The sequence below is a fragment of the Hyaena hyaena genome, unplaced genomic scaffold (genome assembly GCF_003009895.1).
Source record: "Hyaena hyaena isolate Hyena2069 unplaced genomic scaffold, ASM300989v1 scaffold_76, whole genome shotgun sequence".
Taxonomy (NCBI): domain Eukaryota; kingdom Metazoa; phylum Chordata; class Mammalia; order Carnivora; family Hyaenidae; genus Hyaena; species Hyaena hyaena.
In genome coordinates, this window is record NW_024080709.1 from 421,793 (window position 1) to 438,375 (window position 16,583).

The 16,583-nt window shown below is 55.4% G+C and overlaps 1 protein-coding gene across 5 annotated transcripts in view; it reads left to right on the forward strand.

Moving 5' to 3' along the window:
• The window catches only part of ABCC6 (ATP binding cassette subfamily C member 6), a 49,319-nt gene that overhangs the window by 25,173 nt on the left and 7,563 nt on the right, over window positions 1-16,583 (forward strand). For 4 of the 5 annotated variants that reach the window (XM_039233611.1, XM_039233613.1, XM_039233614.1 and 1 more), the window contains exons 13-24: window positions 487-633; window positions 1,511-1,598; window positions 1,939-2,014; window positions 4,003-4,129; window positions 4,296-4,472; window positions 5,593-5,760; window positions 6,193-6,367; window positions 7,282-7,357; window positions 8,552-8,672; window positions 10,688-10,895; window positions 11,788-12,098; window positions 14,518-14,717. In XM_039233611.1, the coding sequence (XP_039089542.1) occupies window positions 487-633; window positions 1,511-1,598; window positions 1,939-2,014; window positions 4,003-4,129; window positions 4,296-4,472; window positions 5,593-5,760; window positions 6,193-6,367; window positions 7,282-7,357; window positions 8,552-8,672; window positions 10,688-10,895; window positions 11,788-12,098; window positions 14,518-14,717 (1,874 nt within the window). The remainder of the gene's footprint in view (window positions 1-486; window positions 634-1,510; window positions 1,599-1,938; window positions 2,015-4,002; window positions 4,130-4,295; window positions 4,473-5,592; window positions 5,761-6,192; window positions 6,368-7,281; window positions 7,358-8,551; window positions 8,673-10,687; window positions 10,896-11,787; window positions 12,099-14,517; window positions 14,718-16,583) is intronic. The other variant, XM_039233612.1, reaches the window with a different exon arrangement.

The following is a 16,583-nucleotide window of genomic DNA, read 5'->3' on the forward strand; positions in this document are numbered from 1 at the left end:
AGAGTGGTCAGCACACCAAGTGACCATCATATCACCACCAAGTGACACCTAGGACTGAACTACCCCTAGTGACATCTAGAACCACAAATGCCACCAACTCCCAAGGCTCTCAAGTGCTGCTGATTCGCGCAGCTTCAGGGTCGTCTCCAAGAATTTCTAGAACCGCAATCCCACCCAAGCCTAAACCTCCCAAATGCTTCCCAGTCGAACGCTGCAGTGTCCCCAGATGCCTGAGACCAAGAACTTCTCCTGGTACAGGGGCTGCACATACAACCCCACTCACTAATACACTCGTGTATTCAGAGAAACAGCTTTGTGAACCAGGGGTGCGGCCTGGGGGCGGGTAGCAGAATTTACGGTGAGAACCCGGTGGACGGGAACATTCCAACATGGCGGGCTTGGCCACACAGGCCCCTGGAGATGCCATACCTCCCCAGGTTCCCAGGCCCTGCCCTTGGCTCATCGTCACCGCCCGTGTGTCCCCAGGTCGCGCTGGTGGTGTTTGCCATCCATACGCTGGTAGCCGAGGAGAATGCCATGGATGCCGAGAAAGCGTTTGTGACTCTCGTGGTTCTCAATATCCTCAACAAGGCTCAGGGCTTCCTGCCCTTCTCCATCGACTCTGTGGTCCGGGTGAGGCGGCCGGGGCGGGGGCGGGGGGGCCGTCTGGGTGGAGCCCTGCAGGGGTGAAGCAGGCAGCGCCCTGACTGTGCATCGCCACACCGCCCGCAGAGGGGAGGACCAGGGGAGGACCGTGGACCGACAGGGCAGGGAGAGAGGAGGGAGGGGGAGGCAGGCGATACAAGGATTGCTCTCCTGTCCTACAAAGCACTTTGATTTCTAGTCCCTTCCCTGCCTCCGCTCACACCTTGCCGCCTTGGTGTGGTAGAAAGGAGAGCACGTTGCCTGGCTGAGGCGTCCCTATTTAAATTTTTTCGACGATTTTATTTATTTCTGAGACAGAGAGAAAGTGCGAGCTGGAGATGGGCAGAGAGCGAGGGAGACAGAATCCCAAGCAGGCTCTGCACTGTCAGCACAGAGCTTGATGCGAGGCTTGGTCTCATGAGCCACGAGATCATGACCTGAGCCGAAGTTGGACCCTTAGCTGACTGAGCCACCCAGGCGCCCTGAGGTGTCCCTATTTAAATGGCCGCCCCTTTAGTCTCCACAGATGGTTTTAGGGCTGTGGTGCAGAGAGTCTGGAACCATTTCCAATAGTGATCTGATGACTCCCTTGGAAAAGCCACCCTCTTCTTCCTGGGTCTGATGTGCAGAGGGCAGTCCCCTTGTCCCTGTGATGTTAATCAGAGTTGAGGAGACGGGAAGTCGTCACCATCATCGTCACCATCCATGTACAGTTTGGATGTGTAGCCTCGTGCTAGAGCTTTGCAAACGCCTCAGACTTGGTCGACCTGAAGCTCTTCCACATCCCAAGGCACCAGACGCCTGAAGCCTGGGTTCGTTTTTTTGCCCTTTGGACACCAGTGACCTGGGGCTTTGGTTTCCCCAGGCCCGTGTGTCCCTGGACCGTCTGGCCGCCTTCCTCTGCTTGGAAGAAGTTGACCCTGGGGCTGTGGACTCGAGTCCCTCCAGATGCTGTGAGTGCAGGGTTCGACGGGAGCGGGGGAGGGGTGCTGACCAAATGCCAGGGTCCCAGCTGGGGCTTCCAGTGACAGGATGACACGTGCACATGAGGTCATCAGCCATGTAGCATGGAAACGGGCATGGTGACACTGCGGTCACTCAGCGGTACCCATGCCCAGTGACGGTGCGTCGCTCCGGGTTACGGGCGCGAACGCTCTAGCAGCCCAGGTCCTCGCCCCCGTGCGGGAAGTGCAAGGGGATAAACACGGCGACGTGTTCGTCCGGCTGGGAAATAAAGTGGGGCCCCGTTGTGTGATGGGACTCCCCACGCACGGGCTGTCTGGTTCCCCCCAGCTGCTGGGGACACCTGCATCAGCGTGCACGACGGCACCTTCGCCTGGTCCCGAGGAGGCAGCCCCTGCCTGCACAGGTACAGCCCGGCGTCCCGTGGACCGGAGGAGGGCGCGAGAGGCTACAGGCAGTTTCTGCGGCAGAGCCGGTGCTGGCCTCCCGCCGGGGGCTGCGGGGTGGGCTTGACGGTGCCGTGTGGCCAGGGGATCGGCGGAGCCGGCCCCGGCAGAGAGTGTGGGGAGAGCGAGACTCCTGCGGACGGCGGGACAGTCAGTCAGCCTCCCTGGTCGGGGAGGAGCCGCCCCCTGCTCCCCACCCCGGCCAAGATGACACCCGGGGAGGCCTAGCCGAGGGGCGCCCCCACCCCAGCCCCAGCAGCCTGTCTGCTCCTCTCTCTCCTCTGTTAGTCCCCAGCTCACTGACACCTGCAGCCCCCAGTTTGGGTGGGGGGGAGGTCTCTGTGGCAGAACAAAGAAAACATCCTGGGCAGTGTTTATATCGATTGTCGTTCCCTCCCTTCGTAGTATGTATTCAGCGCTTGCTGTGTGCCCGGCCCTGCTGTAGGCGCTGGGGACAGAGTGAAGGAAACACTTGAGGGCCCTGCTTTCTTGGGGCCGACGAGATGGGGGCATACAAATGAGAAATCAGGGTAAGGGTATGACATCAAGGGCAGGGCATGTGTGGTGAGGCCCTCAAAAAGGGAAGGAATGAGCCTTGCACGTGTCTGGAAGAAGAGCTTGCTAGGTGGTAGGGACAGCAAGTACAAAGGTCCTGAGGCAGGAGTGTACCTAGATCAAGGTTCCTCCACCTCAGCACTATTGACGTTGGGGACTGGAGAAGTCTTTGTTGTCGGGGCCATGCTGTGCGTTGCAGGGTGGTCAGCAGGGCCGTCGGTATCTGCCCACTAGCTTCTAGCAGCAGCCCCCACCCGCTGTGACAAGTGACACCTGGGGAGGGGCACACTACCTCCTACTTGAGAACCACTGGCCTACTGTCTTTGGGAAGCAGGAGGCGGGTGTGGCTGAGGCGGAGCCGGAAGGGAGCGCACAGTCGGAGTACATACTTCACGAACTGTCGGGACACTTAGCCTTTCATCCTGAGTGAGAGGGGACCCACTAGCGACTTCGGGAGGGAGTGTCATGAGCCCACTGGGGTTTTAACGGGTCCCTCTGGCCACAGGGTGGGGGATGGGCCACAGCACAGGAGCAGGGGTGGAGTGCAAGGCCAGAGCAGGGGGTGGTGAGGGGCTGATTGCACACCCTGGACAAGGGGCCAGGCGGCCCTCCTGCCACAGTAAACTCTGTGTGTGTGTGTGTGTGTGTACACACGTGTCTGCAGGTGCACATATGTGCGTGCAGGTGTGTGCACATATAGACGTGAGCGTGTGTGTGCGTGAATGTGTGTGCACTTGTGCATGCGTTGTGTGTGCGTACACATGTCCATGTGTCCTCATGTTTGCACATGTGTGGTATGCATGGCATGCATGTGTGTGTGTGTATGACTGCGGAGTGTGCCTGTGTGTGGGGGGCCAATGCCTGCGTGCACTCCACGTGTTTGCTTGTGCGACTGTGCACATGTGTGACTGTGCACTTGTGTGACTGTACATGTGTGACTGTACACGTGTGTGCTAGTGGGACTGTGCACATGTGTGACTGTGCACTTGTGTGACTGTACGTGTGTGCTAGTGGGACTGTGCACATGTGTGTGCACATGTGTGTATGTGCACGTGTGTGCTTGTGGGACTGTGCATGTGTGTGTGACTGCACGTGTGCGTGTGCACATGTGCTTGTGGGACTGTGCACATGTGTGTGTGCACGTGTGTGGGACTGTGCACGTGTGTGCACACATGTGCACGTGTGTGCTTGTGGGACTGTGCACGTGTGTATGTGACTGTGCACGTGTGCGGGGCAATAGGGCTGGACGGGGACTGTGAGAGGGAAGGACAGCTCACACTTACCCACAGCGACCTCAGGATGGGCCGCCACCCGGAGAGGCCGGCTCTGTCGGGCTCACCAGTTCCCACACTGGGCCCTGCGCCGGGACACACCTCCCCTCCTGTGTTGCCAGGATAAACCTCACTGTGCCCCAGGGGCGACTGCTGGCCGTGGTGGGTGCGGTGGGGGCAGGGAAGTCCTCTCTGCTCTCCGCCCTCCTCGGGGAGCTGTCAAAGGTGGAGGGATCCGTGACCATCAAGGTGAGGCTGCCCCCCCACCCCCGCCACCGTCCGCCGCAACATCCCCCTCCTCCCTCACTTCCTGCCCCCTCCTCCCCTCTCCTGCTCGCCCCGCCCCACTCCTACTTCAAAACCGCCCCTGGCCCCATCCCGATCAGCCTCTTAGCCGAAGCGAGTTGTATTTTAGGGCTCCGTGGCTTACGTGCCCCAGGAGGCCTGGGTCCAGAACACGTCCGTGGCAGAGAACGTGTGCTTCAGGCAGGAGCTGGACCCCGTGTGGCTGGAGATGGTCCTGCAGGCCTGTGCCCTGTGGCCGGACGTGTGCAGCTTCCCCGCAGGGGTCCACACCAAAACCGGGGAGCAGGTGAGGTTCAGGGCCTTCTCGTGGTGGACAGGCATTGGCGCCCTTGGCCATTCGTCTCACTGGCGTGTGGGCCACACGGTGGGAGGGACAAAAAGAGACAAGAAAATGGGACAGACAGCAAGTGTGGCTCAGGGCCAAACACGTAGTAAGTGCTCAATAAATAGTTGTTGATGACTGAATGATTGAAAATAGAGACAAAGGCAGAGAGATGTGGCGGGGTTTGGCGGCGAGGGGCTCTCAGCGACTAGGAGTGAGGAGACCGGGGCTCCTGGCCTGCCCTGCCCTGCTTTTCTGGGTGACATTGCTCAAAGAGCTTCTCCCTTCTGGGCTTCACCAAAGGGTCTGGGGTAGAGACATCCAACAGACAGGATCTATGCATCTGGAACTGGAGATGGGGCAGGGTTCAGCACAGTATGACCCAGAGGTCAAGTCCAGTCCATCATGTATCCTTCTAAATGAGGTCTTATGGGAATACAGTGACACCCATGCATTCAGCGGCAGTCCGTGGCTGCTTTTGCATGACAGGAGCAGAGACTGGGGTTAAAATAGCTATTGTCTGGCCCCTTACAGAAAAAGTTTGCTTGCCTCTGGATTAAGCCATTGATAGTGAAAAACTAAGAGCTACCATTAAGGCAATGAGTGGGTTTCCTGGAGAGAAGAGGAAAGGGCCCAGGAGGGGGTCTGGAGGAGGAAGGAAGGAAGGAAGGAAGGAAGGAAGGAAGGAAGGAAGGAAGGAAGGAAGGAAAGGAAGGAAGGAAAGGAAGGAAGGAAGGAAAGGAAGGAAGGAAGGAAAGAAGGAAGGAAGGGAGGGAGGGAGGGAGGGAGGGAGGGAGAGAAAGAAAATAAGGACTGAAAGGTTACCACTGGGTTGGGCAAAGGGAAGTGCCTGGTGTCCCTGAGGAAGACTATTATTCGGTGGAGAAATGATAACAGAAGCCAGACTCAAGGAGAAGTGAGTGGGAGGAGGGAACGTAGCTTCCCCGGGAAGCTTGGCTGGCAGGGGGGAAGCGAGGCTGGGTGGAGGCTGGTGGGGAGATCAAGTGTTTGAACCTGGAAGCTGACCCTCACTCTGATGAGCATGATGTGAGCCCAGGCCCCGGGCCCTCTCCTGTGGCCACAGGGCATGAATCTCTCCGGGGGCCAGAAACAGCGGCTAAGCCTGGCCCGCGCAGTGTACAGGAAGGCCGCTGTGTATCTGCTGGATGACCCCCTGGCGGCCCTGGACGCCCACGTCGGCCAGCAGGTCTTCAACCAGGTCATCGGGCCCGGCGGGCTGCTCCGGGAAACAGTACGTTTGAGAAAACGTGTCAAAGTTCACAGGGCAAAGGCAGGGGAAGCCCTAACCCAACCGCTCTCCTCACGTCCAGGTTTCCTCTTTGTAGTGGTCAGCTTTTGCTCTGACATTGCTGCCTAACAAACACACCCCCAATCTCCGTGGCTTGCAACAGCAGTTACTTCTTGCTCACGGGTCTGCGATTAAACTACTCCAGCTCTTCCTCAGGTCACCGGCCAGGTTCAGGGGAACCCTGTGTCTACTTGTTTCAGGACACAGGGTGAAGAAGCTCCTTATTTCTCTCTTGGGACGTAGACAAAAAGAGCAGGAGAGCAAGAAGGGGAGCTCTTCCCACACATGGCCCCAGGACACTGCCTGCCCCTAAGCCCCCAGCTCTGGGTGACCGGTCACGCACACCAGTGTAACTTCTACCTCTTCTGTGCCCAGACACGGATTCTCGTGACCCACGCGCTGCACATCCTGCCCCAGGCTGACTGGATCGTGGTGCTGGAAGACGGAGCCATTGCAGAGATGGGTTCCTTCCAGGAGCTTCTACACAGAAAGGGGGCCCTGGTGGGCCTTCTGGATGCAGCCAGAAGGCCAGGAGATAGAGGAGATGGAGGTATGGGCTGGGCTTGCGGCCCCTGTCCCCTCTTGAGGAGAAGGCTCTGGCCACAGCCTTCGTGGGGGCCCAGGCCTGGAGGCAGAGAGCTCTCTGAAGAGGCCACCCAATTCTCCAAGGCAGAGCCAGTGACACCTTCAAGGATGGTGCTAAGTGCGTCTGTGTGGTCGGTGCTATAATTACATCCATTTAACGGCTGAGAAAACTGAGGCCCAGAAGTGAAGGAACTAGCCCAAGTTTACACAGCTTATAGGTGGCAGTGCTGGGATTTGAACCCAAGCAACCTGACCGCAGAGCATGCGCTCTTTCATTAGTCGGCTGTAGGCTGTCTCCCTGCTCTCCCCCCACCCCTGCCACCGTGAACAAGCAAGGACTCACAGCCAGGTGCCCCCAGCCCCAGGCTCTCCCTTTTCTGAAAACATCTGTTGAACACTGGCTCACCCTGAGAAGTCCTAAGCGTCGACTCACAGTGTCTCCATCCTGGAGCTTGAAGATGGAGCCCCCCTGACCTGGAGGATGGTCAGAGGTGAGGTCTTTCCTGAGGAAGGTGACCCCTGAGGTTGGGTGGGAGTTACCTGGAAAAGAACATTCCAGACACAAGAAACTGCTCATGCAAGGCTATCGGGGGACACCGGACAGGTTTACCGTACACAGTGTTTGCTACTGTTTTCCAGCCCCACGTTCATAGCAGGTGCACAATTATATTTGCTGAGTGAACAAATGCATGAATGAATGATTCAATGAATAACGGTTCTGGAAGAACCCAGCGGGGACTGAGAGAGGTTGCAGGAGCCAGATCATGGGAAACAGATGCTCAGACAAGTGAAGGCCATATAGCCCGTGGCTGTCAACGCCAGCGCCTGGACCCCGAATGCTGGCGCCCATCACGTGACAAGACCCCTTTAACCTTGCAGAAACAGAACTCACGACTGATACCAAGGACCCCAGAGGCCCCTCCAGAAGCGGGAGGCCCGCGGGTGGACCTGAGAGGTGAGTCCGCTGCGGTGCTGATCGGCGGGGAGGGCGCAGACTGAGGCTGCAGAAGCACTGCTGTGTCCGCAGCCGTGGCGCGGGCAGGTGAGGGCAGCCAAAACCATTCTGGACCCACAGCTGCTGGGGCCGCCCTGAGGCTTAGGGGCGGGCTGACTCACCGAAAGCTCTGTGACCATCAATTAGCCAAAATGAATAAGTCCTCATGTGGCCAGTTCACAGGATGACCAGTTTGCCCTCAGATATGATGAATGCCCTCAAGTTTGCCAGGCTGCCTCATTGCCAGAGAGGGGCAGGGCCGGCTCCAGAGAAGGGTCCGTGCCGTATTGTTAATGATGTGCCCGGCCCTGTCGTTCGTCATTTGACAGGCCTGCTACACAAAGGGCTTGAGTCTACATGCGTGGGATCACTGGGGGCAGGCCAGAGCACACGGGTGGGGGTCACCAGGAGCCCTGCTGTCCCCGGGTCTCCAGCCCCTTCTAGACAGGCCATGGCTGGACTCCTTGTGGGGCTGTCTGCTGCCCCGGGACCCACGCACCTGGTACCTTCCCCTTTTATGGAAAGTGACTTTGTAAAACCAAACAGCAGACCACTGGGCAGTGGACATAAGTATGAGTTTAAGTGACAGTTGTTGGGGGACTAGTGGGGGACCTTGATCCCTGGGGAAAGCGATGGATTGGTAGCTAGACAGACAGACATAGACTAACCCCATTTTACAGCTGAAGCAACTGAGGCACAGACACCAGATGGCAATTCACATTTAAAGTTAAGGCAGCCCACTCATCCGCAAACAGAAGGAACATCCAAGAAGTCCTCAACATTTGAATTGCACAAAACTGACACTCTCCCAAGCTGGACTAACAGATCTAAGGGTAAACAGCAGGGGTATAATGATTGTAGCAATGCTGAGGCCAAAACGAAAACTCTGAAAAACACTTTCCAAAGCGGGGCAGATAAGTTCACTCAATGAAACGGCACCAGGAGAACAGGCTTCCTCGCCTCTGGGGTAAGAGGTGGCACTTGGCGGGCCACCGTGGAGGGAGAGTGCCCCGGATGCGGGCTGTATGAGTGAGCGAATGAATGCACGAGTGGAGAGTGTATGTCATGCTCACTGGCTACCAGTGGCCATGAGGGTTGGGTGCCACGGCCCGTGGACAGAGACACTGATGTGTCCTCATCTCCTCTCAATGACAGGCCCATGATGTTGGTCTCTGAGAAGGACAGCGTCCCTTCAAAGGCCCAGCCAGGAGCTCCCCTGGATGACCCTGCATGGGCAGGATGGTCAACAGGAGAGGATGGCGTCCAGCACGGCAGGGTAACCACCAGCTGCCCCCTCTGCTCTGCGTCCACTCCCACAGCAGGGCTCAAGACCCCCCATCAGATACAGTGCAGGGCAGGGGGGCAAGGGGAGACTCACTTTACTGAACACCTACTGTGTGCCAGGTTGGACTGTAGACACTTCACATTTCCTTTTTTTCCTTTTAATTTTTTTTATAGTTTTTATTTATTTTTGAGACAGACAGAGACAGAGCATGAGCGGGGGAGGGACAGAGAGAGAGGGAGACACAGAATCTGAAGCAGGCTCCAGGCTCTGAGCTGCCAGCACAGAACCTGACGTGGGGCTCAAACCCACGAACCATGAGATTATGACCTGAGCCGGAGTCGGACGCTTAACCGACTGAGCCACCCAGGTGCCCCGACACCTCACATTTCTTAAAGCTCACAATCACCCTAAAATTAGATGGTGATAGCCCCATTTTAGAGGTGAAGAAATTGAGGTCTTAGAGAGTTTTTCTGTGTTCTCATAGCTAGTAAGGGACCAACCTGGGGCTTAAATCTAGGTCAGTCAGAATCTAAACTTTGTGCTACTTCTTTTCTTCTATGATGCTTTGTCTACCCATCCACTCAGCTGCCTACTTGTTCATTCCTCTGTCTACCTACTTTTCTACTTATTCACCACCCACCCCATCCATCCTACTCACCCATCCAACCACCTACCCATCTACTCACTCATCTATCCATCACCCAACCTCTCACCCATTCACTCATCCAGCCATTCACCCATTCACCTACCATCCATCCATCCATCCATCCACCCACTTATCCACTCATCCATCCATCCATCCACCCACCCATCCATTTACCCATCTTCCATCTATCCACCCATCTTCCATGTATGCATCCATCCACCCACTTATCCATCCATCTACCCGTCTTCCATCCATCCATTCATCCATCCATCCATCCATCCATCTTCCATGTATCCATCCATCTACCCATCTATCTACCCACTTATCCATCCATCCTTCCAGAATCCATCCATCCACTCATGTATCCACCTGCTCTTCTACAGACTCACTCATTTATTTATCCACCCACCTGTCCACCCTTCCATTCACCCATTCACCCAACCATCCAGCATCCCGCCCACCCATCCACCCAGAAAACATTTACAGAACCCCTACTATATGCAGGCAGTGTCTCTACTTTGGTGGATATTGCACACTAGTTGGGGGAGACAGTCAGCAAATAATTAGGCTAATGAGCAAGGTAATATCAGATAATGATTAAAAAAATAAAGAAGGGAAATGAGATAGGACCAACCAACTGAGGGTCAGGAACCTGCTTGGATTAATATGCTCTAATGGGTGATGCTTGAGCTAAGCCCTAAAGAGAGGAACCAGCAGCTGATGGAGGGGGGGGGTGGCATTCCAGGCAGAGGGAACAGCAGGCGCAAAGGCCCTGAGGTGGGAAGGAGTTTGGGACACCAGAGAAAAGAAAGGGATCCCATGAGGCCAGCAGATACTGAGTAGGAGAGAAGGTCAGAGAGACAGACTGGAAGGTTAGAATTTCTTCTGAGAGCCAGAGAAAGCCATGAGCAGGTCAGCAACAGCCAGATGGGGTCAGGATGATGTTTCCAGAAGTTTCCAGATGTTTCCAGAAGAACTTCAGATTCGTGGGAGCTGGACCGTGAGCAGGTGTCTTAACCTCTCTGTGCCTTTGTTTCCTTATCTGCCAGGTGGGAGTTATGATGGGGGTAGGGACACATGTCTGTGCTGTAGTATGTGTTCAGTAAGTCACACCAAAGCCAGAGCGTGCCACGGCTTTAAGGCTCCCGCTGGCCCTCTGGGGGTTCTGCAGAGGAAGGGGGTCTTGAGGCTGCGTGGGGCCCGTAGGAGAGCTGGTGCTCCAGGTGGTAGGGACCGAAGGAGCACAGGCAAGGTCTGCATCGTGCTTCCGTCCACCCTGTTGAGAGCCTCACCTGGCCTTTCCTCCCTTCCTTTCTCCCCGGGGCCTCTCTCTGCCCCACCTCCCCTACCTGTGCTACAGGTGAAGGCCAGCATGCACCTGACCTACCTACGGGCCATAGGTGCCCCACTGTGCCTCTACGCATTCTTCCTCTTCCTCTGCCAGCAAGTGGCCTCCTTCTGCCGCAACTACTGGCTGAGCCTGTGGGCAGACGACCCCACTGTGGACGGGCGACAGACGCAGGCGGCTCTGCGGGGCTGGGTCTTCGGGCTCCTGGGCTGCCTCCAAGGTACCGCCTGCCAGCCTTCCTCACCCTCCACCCCCCCAGCCCCATCCCAGGTGCTCAGGACTTCCTGGCTGCCCGTCCCTGGCTCACCCTGTCCTTCCTGGACATCTGTGCACACATCCTGGGCCTAAGTGCAGAGATGCATCCTTAGATAAGGCTGGAGGGAGTAGGGGACAGGGCACATCCCTCCTCTCTGGAATCTTCGGTCTGTGCCAGACCCCTCAGCAAATGCAGAATCTTGGCCCCCAGATGTTGGGGCAGCTGAGGACTTGGGTGGGAACAGACCAACTGCAGTGGTTTGGATGGGCCAGGGATACAATTTGCCCCACCGCAGAAACGGGGGGTGAGGTCAGCCCCAGTCCAAGCACAAGGGCTTTGGGAGGAAGGGGTACATCAGTTTCCTAGGGCTGACAGGAATGACCACAACCTTGGTAGCTTAGAACAACAGAAACTAAATCTCTCGGCGTCCTGAAGCCAGAAGCCCAAAGACAAGCTATCGGCAGGATTGGTCCCTCCTGGGGGCTCTGACGGGGGAACAGTCCCTTGCCCCTCTCCTAGCTTCTGCTGGGGGTCTCGCACATCCTCCCCTTCGGTGCCTCTGTCTTCATATCACCTCCGTCCCTGTGTCCTGGATGTCTTCTCTTCTTCCAAGGACACTAGCCATTGGATTTAGAGCCTGCCCTACGTGCAGGGTGTTACCATCTCAAGATCTTTCAATGAAAACGGCTACAAAGACCGTATTTCTAAATAAGGTCCCATTCTGAGATTCCTGGTGGACATGAGTTTGCAGGATGGGGCACACCGTCCAACCCACTGCAGGCGGGTCCCATCAAGGGACACCCATGACGGCCAGGGGCCTCAGCTCTCATGCTCTGACGCACGGCTCTCTCTCCAGCCATTGGGCTGTTTGCCTCCATGGCCATGGTGCTGCTAGCAGGAATCCGGGCATCCAGCCTGCTTTTCCGGAGGCTCCTGTGGGATGTGGCACGGTGTCCCGTTGGCTTCTTTGAGCGGACACCCATTGGGAACTTGCTGAATCGCTTCTCCAAGGAGACGGACACAGTAGATGTGGACATCCCAGACAAACTCCGGTCCTTGCTGATTTATGCCTTTGAACTCCTGGAGGTCATTCTGGTGGTGACGGTGGCCACCCCGCTGGCCGTTGTCGCCATCGTGCCGCTGCTGGTCCTCTATGCTGGGTTTCAGGTAGGGCGAGATTGGGGGGGCCCCTGGGGCCAGCTCGGTCCCCTCAGCCAGGCTCTCGTATCTGGGCAGCATTTGGCATAAGAGGTTCTGCACAGTGGATGAACCCTTAGAAGAATTCCCAGAGGCAGACACCACAGTTTATTTCTCTCTTTTTTTTTTTTAATTTTTAAAAATGTTTTCTTTATTTCTGAGAGAGACAGAGCGTGAGCAGTGGAGGGTCAGAGAGAGAGGGAGACACAGAACCTGAAACAGGCTCCAGGTTCTGAGCTGTCAGCACAGAGCCCGACGCGGGGCTTGGACCCACGAACCGTGAGATCATGACCTGAGCCCAAGTCGGACGCTCAACCGACTGAGCCACCCAGGCGGCCCACCGCAGTTTATTTCTAATACCTGTTACTCACCACTGTCTTCCAAATGTCCGTGTCTGAGTTCTTACATTTCGTCCCGCTGCTGCTGCTGACATCAGCTTCCCGTTCTCCGGTTATCTGGAAACCAGGAAGACACTGCGAGGTCTCAAGGTGTTGTATCAGGTTTGACTCTTGCAGTTGCCAGAGCCGGACTTAAATTAGCTTAAACAAAAGGACGGAAATTAACATCTTACATTCCTCAAGTGCAATGAGCCAGTTGTCACGGGGACGCAGTCACTCTCTCCGTCTCTTGGTTCAGCGGATCTCAGAGTGCGGTCGCAGGCCAGCAGCATCAGGACCACCTGGGAGCTAGTTAGAAATGCACGTTCTCAGGCCCCACCCGAGACCTACCAACTCTCAGACACAGTGGAAATGGAGCCCAGAAATCTGGGATTTAGCAAACCCTCCAGATAATTTGGATGCATACTAATGTTTAAGAACCATGGGCTTTAGCGCTGGATGGCCTGATTTTGCACACACTATCTAGGGCTGGGTCTGTGGCAGCCCTATCCTCACAGCATCCCCCTCAGCAACCCCAACACAAACTGGCCTTTACTCCAGCTTCGCATTCATGTATCAGTCCCAGGGAAGGTTGGGCCAGCCTGTTTGGGGGCCTGTGTCCATCCCTGAGCTAATCACAGTGACGAAAGGGTTAGCGTGCTCGGACTGGCAAGGCTGCATCACGCTACCTCCTCCATGATCGGCTCCCACGGGTGAATACTCCCCACCCCCACTCCAGGTAATCAGAGATAGAATAGAAAAAAACATTGTAGTCAGACAAAAACCACAGTCACCACTGTCTTCTCCATGTCTTCTTGACCTGGGGAGGGACAGCTTGAGGGTCAGGCAGAGTGGGTCTGAATCCAGGCCCTGCACCTTGCTTGCTGTAGAGGCCTGGGCCAGCTGCTTAATCCCTCTGGGCCTCAGGTATTCTCACCTGTAAACTGTGCAGGACACTGGTGCCCACCTCACATTAATAAACACTATTTGTAACGAGCCTGGCACACAGCCTGGGTGTTCAGCAGATGCACATCCTTCCCGCCTGCGCACAGCTCGCAGCCTCGGAGCAGATAACCCCACAGATCATTTGGGCACCGGGCGGGTAGCCTCCAGTTAAGTGAGTGGATTCCACTTGGCCAACCGCCTTCCTTGTCCTTTATGGTTTTATCCCCACAATGGCTGGTCTGAGCGCTGGGAAAGAGACGCTCACACTGGGTGAGTGGTTTCTCAATCCTGGCTGTATATTAGAATGACCCAGAAGGCTTTTTAAAAATACCAAGGCCAAGGGGCGCCTGGGTGGCTTAGTCGGTTAAGCATCCGACTTTCGCTTGGGTCATGATCTCGTGGTTCGTGGGTTCGAGCCCCGTGTTGGGCTCTGTGCTGACTGCCAGCTCAGAACCTGGAGCCTGTTTCAGTCTGTGACTCCCTCTCTCTCTGACCCTCCCCTGCTCACGCTGTCTCTCTCTCTCTCTCCTAGAAATAAATAAAAATATTAAAAAAAAAAAATACCAAGGCCAAGGTGACACCACCAGAGATTCTGATTTAATAGTTTTGGGGTGAGGCACTGGAGGGTTTCGGAGCTTCCTGGGTTCTTCTTTTTTAATTTTTTATAATGTTTATTTTTGAAGGAGAGAGAGACAAAGTATGAGCAGCGGAGGGGCAGAGAGAGGGAGACGCAGAATCTGAAGCAGGCTCTAGGCTCTGAGCTGTCAGCACAGAGCCCAATGGGGGGCTTGAACTCATGAGCTATGAGATCATGACCTGAGCCAAAGTCAGATGCTTAACTGACTGAGCCACCCAGGCACCCCACTGGGATCTTCTTAAAAAGAACCACATAACTCTGATTCTGTAGGGAAAATAGAGATTCCCAGAGAGGGGAATCAACTAGCCCAAGGTCACACAGCAAGCTGGTAACAGAGCCTGGTCTGAAAGCCTGTACTCGGGGCTCCCTGTGCTTCTCAAACTCCCTCTCCATGTCTGTGACTTCTCTCCCCCTACCTGTCCCACTTCAGAGCCTGTACGTGGCCAGCTTATGCCAGCTCAGACGCCTCGAGTCCGCCAGGCACTCGTCCGTGTGCTCCCAGATGGCCGAGACGTTCCAGGGCATCACGGTGGTCAGAGCCTTCCGGGCCCAATGCCCCTTTGTGGCTCAGAATGACATGCACGTGGATGAAACCCAGAGAGTCAGTTTCCCAAGCCTGGTGGCTGACAGGTAGGCAAAGCTTGGGGGCAGGGAAGACCCTGTAATACATCCGTGTTCCCAGAGAGTGAGACGCAGGGTCAGCTATGTGGCCAGAGAGATCAAGTGGCCTCCCCATGGTCACACAGCAAGTCAGGGATAAAGCTGAAGCTCTACCGCATGGGTGCACTTGGCTCTCGCACCGCGAGCAGATGGAGTCTGGCCTGAGGGCTCCCCAGCAGCAGGCGGGCAGGAAGTACAGATGTCAGCACAAGGGAAGAAGCCTCTGTTCCCAGGCCACTGAATCAGCCTCTGTTGCTTTGGTGATAGAGCAGCCACATAAGCATCCTCAGCCTCTTTTCATTACTAAGCAAGAATATGCAGGCTTGGAGCATAGACAGACATGGGCTCAAATCCCAGCTCTGCAACCTACCAGCCGGGTGACCCTGGGCAAGTTACATACCTCTCTGAGCCTCATGTGTCAAAGCGGGTGTCATTCATGGGGTGGCTGTGAGGATTAAATACACGCACAGCAAATACTTGTAACATGCTTACTGTATGCTCAGCACAGTCCTGAGCTCTCCATATGGATTCATTCATTCAGTCCTGTTAACAACTCATGAGACAGAGACTGTTTTATAGATGGTGAATCAGGCACAGAGAGATTTAGGAACTTGCCCAGGGCTGCACAGCGAGGAAGTGGTGGAGTCAGGATCTGAATCCAGACAATCTGGTGTGGAGAGGGCCAAGCACACAGTAGGTGCTCAAAAAACGCGAATTCCCTTCTCCTTTATGCCCCAGGTCCCTGGCCAGCTGAGGCTATCAGGCTGTGTGGCTGTGGGCAGCGTCTCACTCCCATATGCCTTCTGGGTGACCTGCCCTGCCTCTTCCTGGGGTCCTAGCCCAAGGAGGAAAGACCTTGTGCACACTGAGAAAGCGCCCACCTTGTGCAAGGCCCAGTGATTTCCATGGTCTATATGGCAGGTCTCATTTAATCCTCTCAACTGTAAGGAGCCAGATGTTGCCTCATTCCACAGATGGGCAAACTGAGGTTGAAAGCACAAAGGGACCCTCCCATGATCTAGGGAGCAACTTATGTATTCATTTGCTGGTTGGTTTGCTGAAAACCGTCATGACCTATTAGAAGAGGTTCATGCTTCCGGGCGTCCATCAGGGTGATGCAGCTTCAAAGGCTTTTATGTGAGTGGACTTAGGCAAGTACCTAACTCTTCTGAGCCCCAGTGTCCTCATCTGCCAAATGGGGACAATACCTCGCCTTGTAGGGTTATTAGGAGGACTAGATGTTCATGTAGTAAAGCCCAGAGCTCCCTGAAGACGGATTCTTAAACTGGATCACTGTGTTCCCAGCACCCCCAGCAGGCAGGGCACACAGTAGATGGTCAGTATGTTTGTTGAATGAATGAATCAATGAATGATAGAGTAGGAATGCAGTAGAAGGAGGTGCCTATTTATTCATTTACTCAGTTCATTATTCACTGAGCACCTACTACGTGCTGGGCCCTGTGCTAGGTACTGGGGACAGAGTCATGAACGAGACAAAGCTGCTGCCCTCATAGAGCTCACAATCTACTGATGGAGACTGATGGTCAAGGGCTGATTAAATCATCTAATTATAAGGAGTGGTAACTGTTATGAAGGAAGTTATCAGTGACGCGTTAGAGAGAAAGGGAGGAGCAGTTCAGAAAGGCTTTTGGGGGAGGTGACATTCGACCCAACCCATGCATGAAGATAACATGTTGGCCACGTGAAGACGGAGGTCAGGTCCAGGCATGGGGACCCCAAGGGAAATGGCCGAGCATAGCCCAGGGACAGAAAATCGGCACCAAGGCAAAACTTCACTTGAGCACCCGCTGTGTGCCAGGCTCTGAGCTGGGCTCA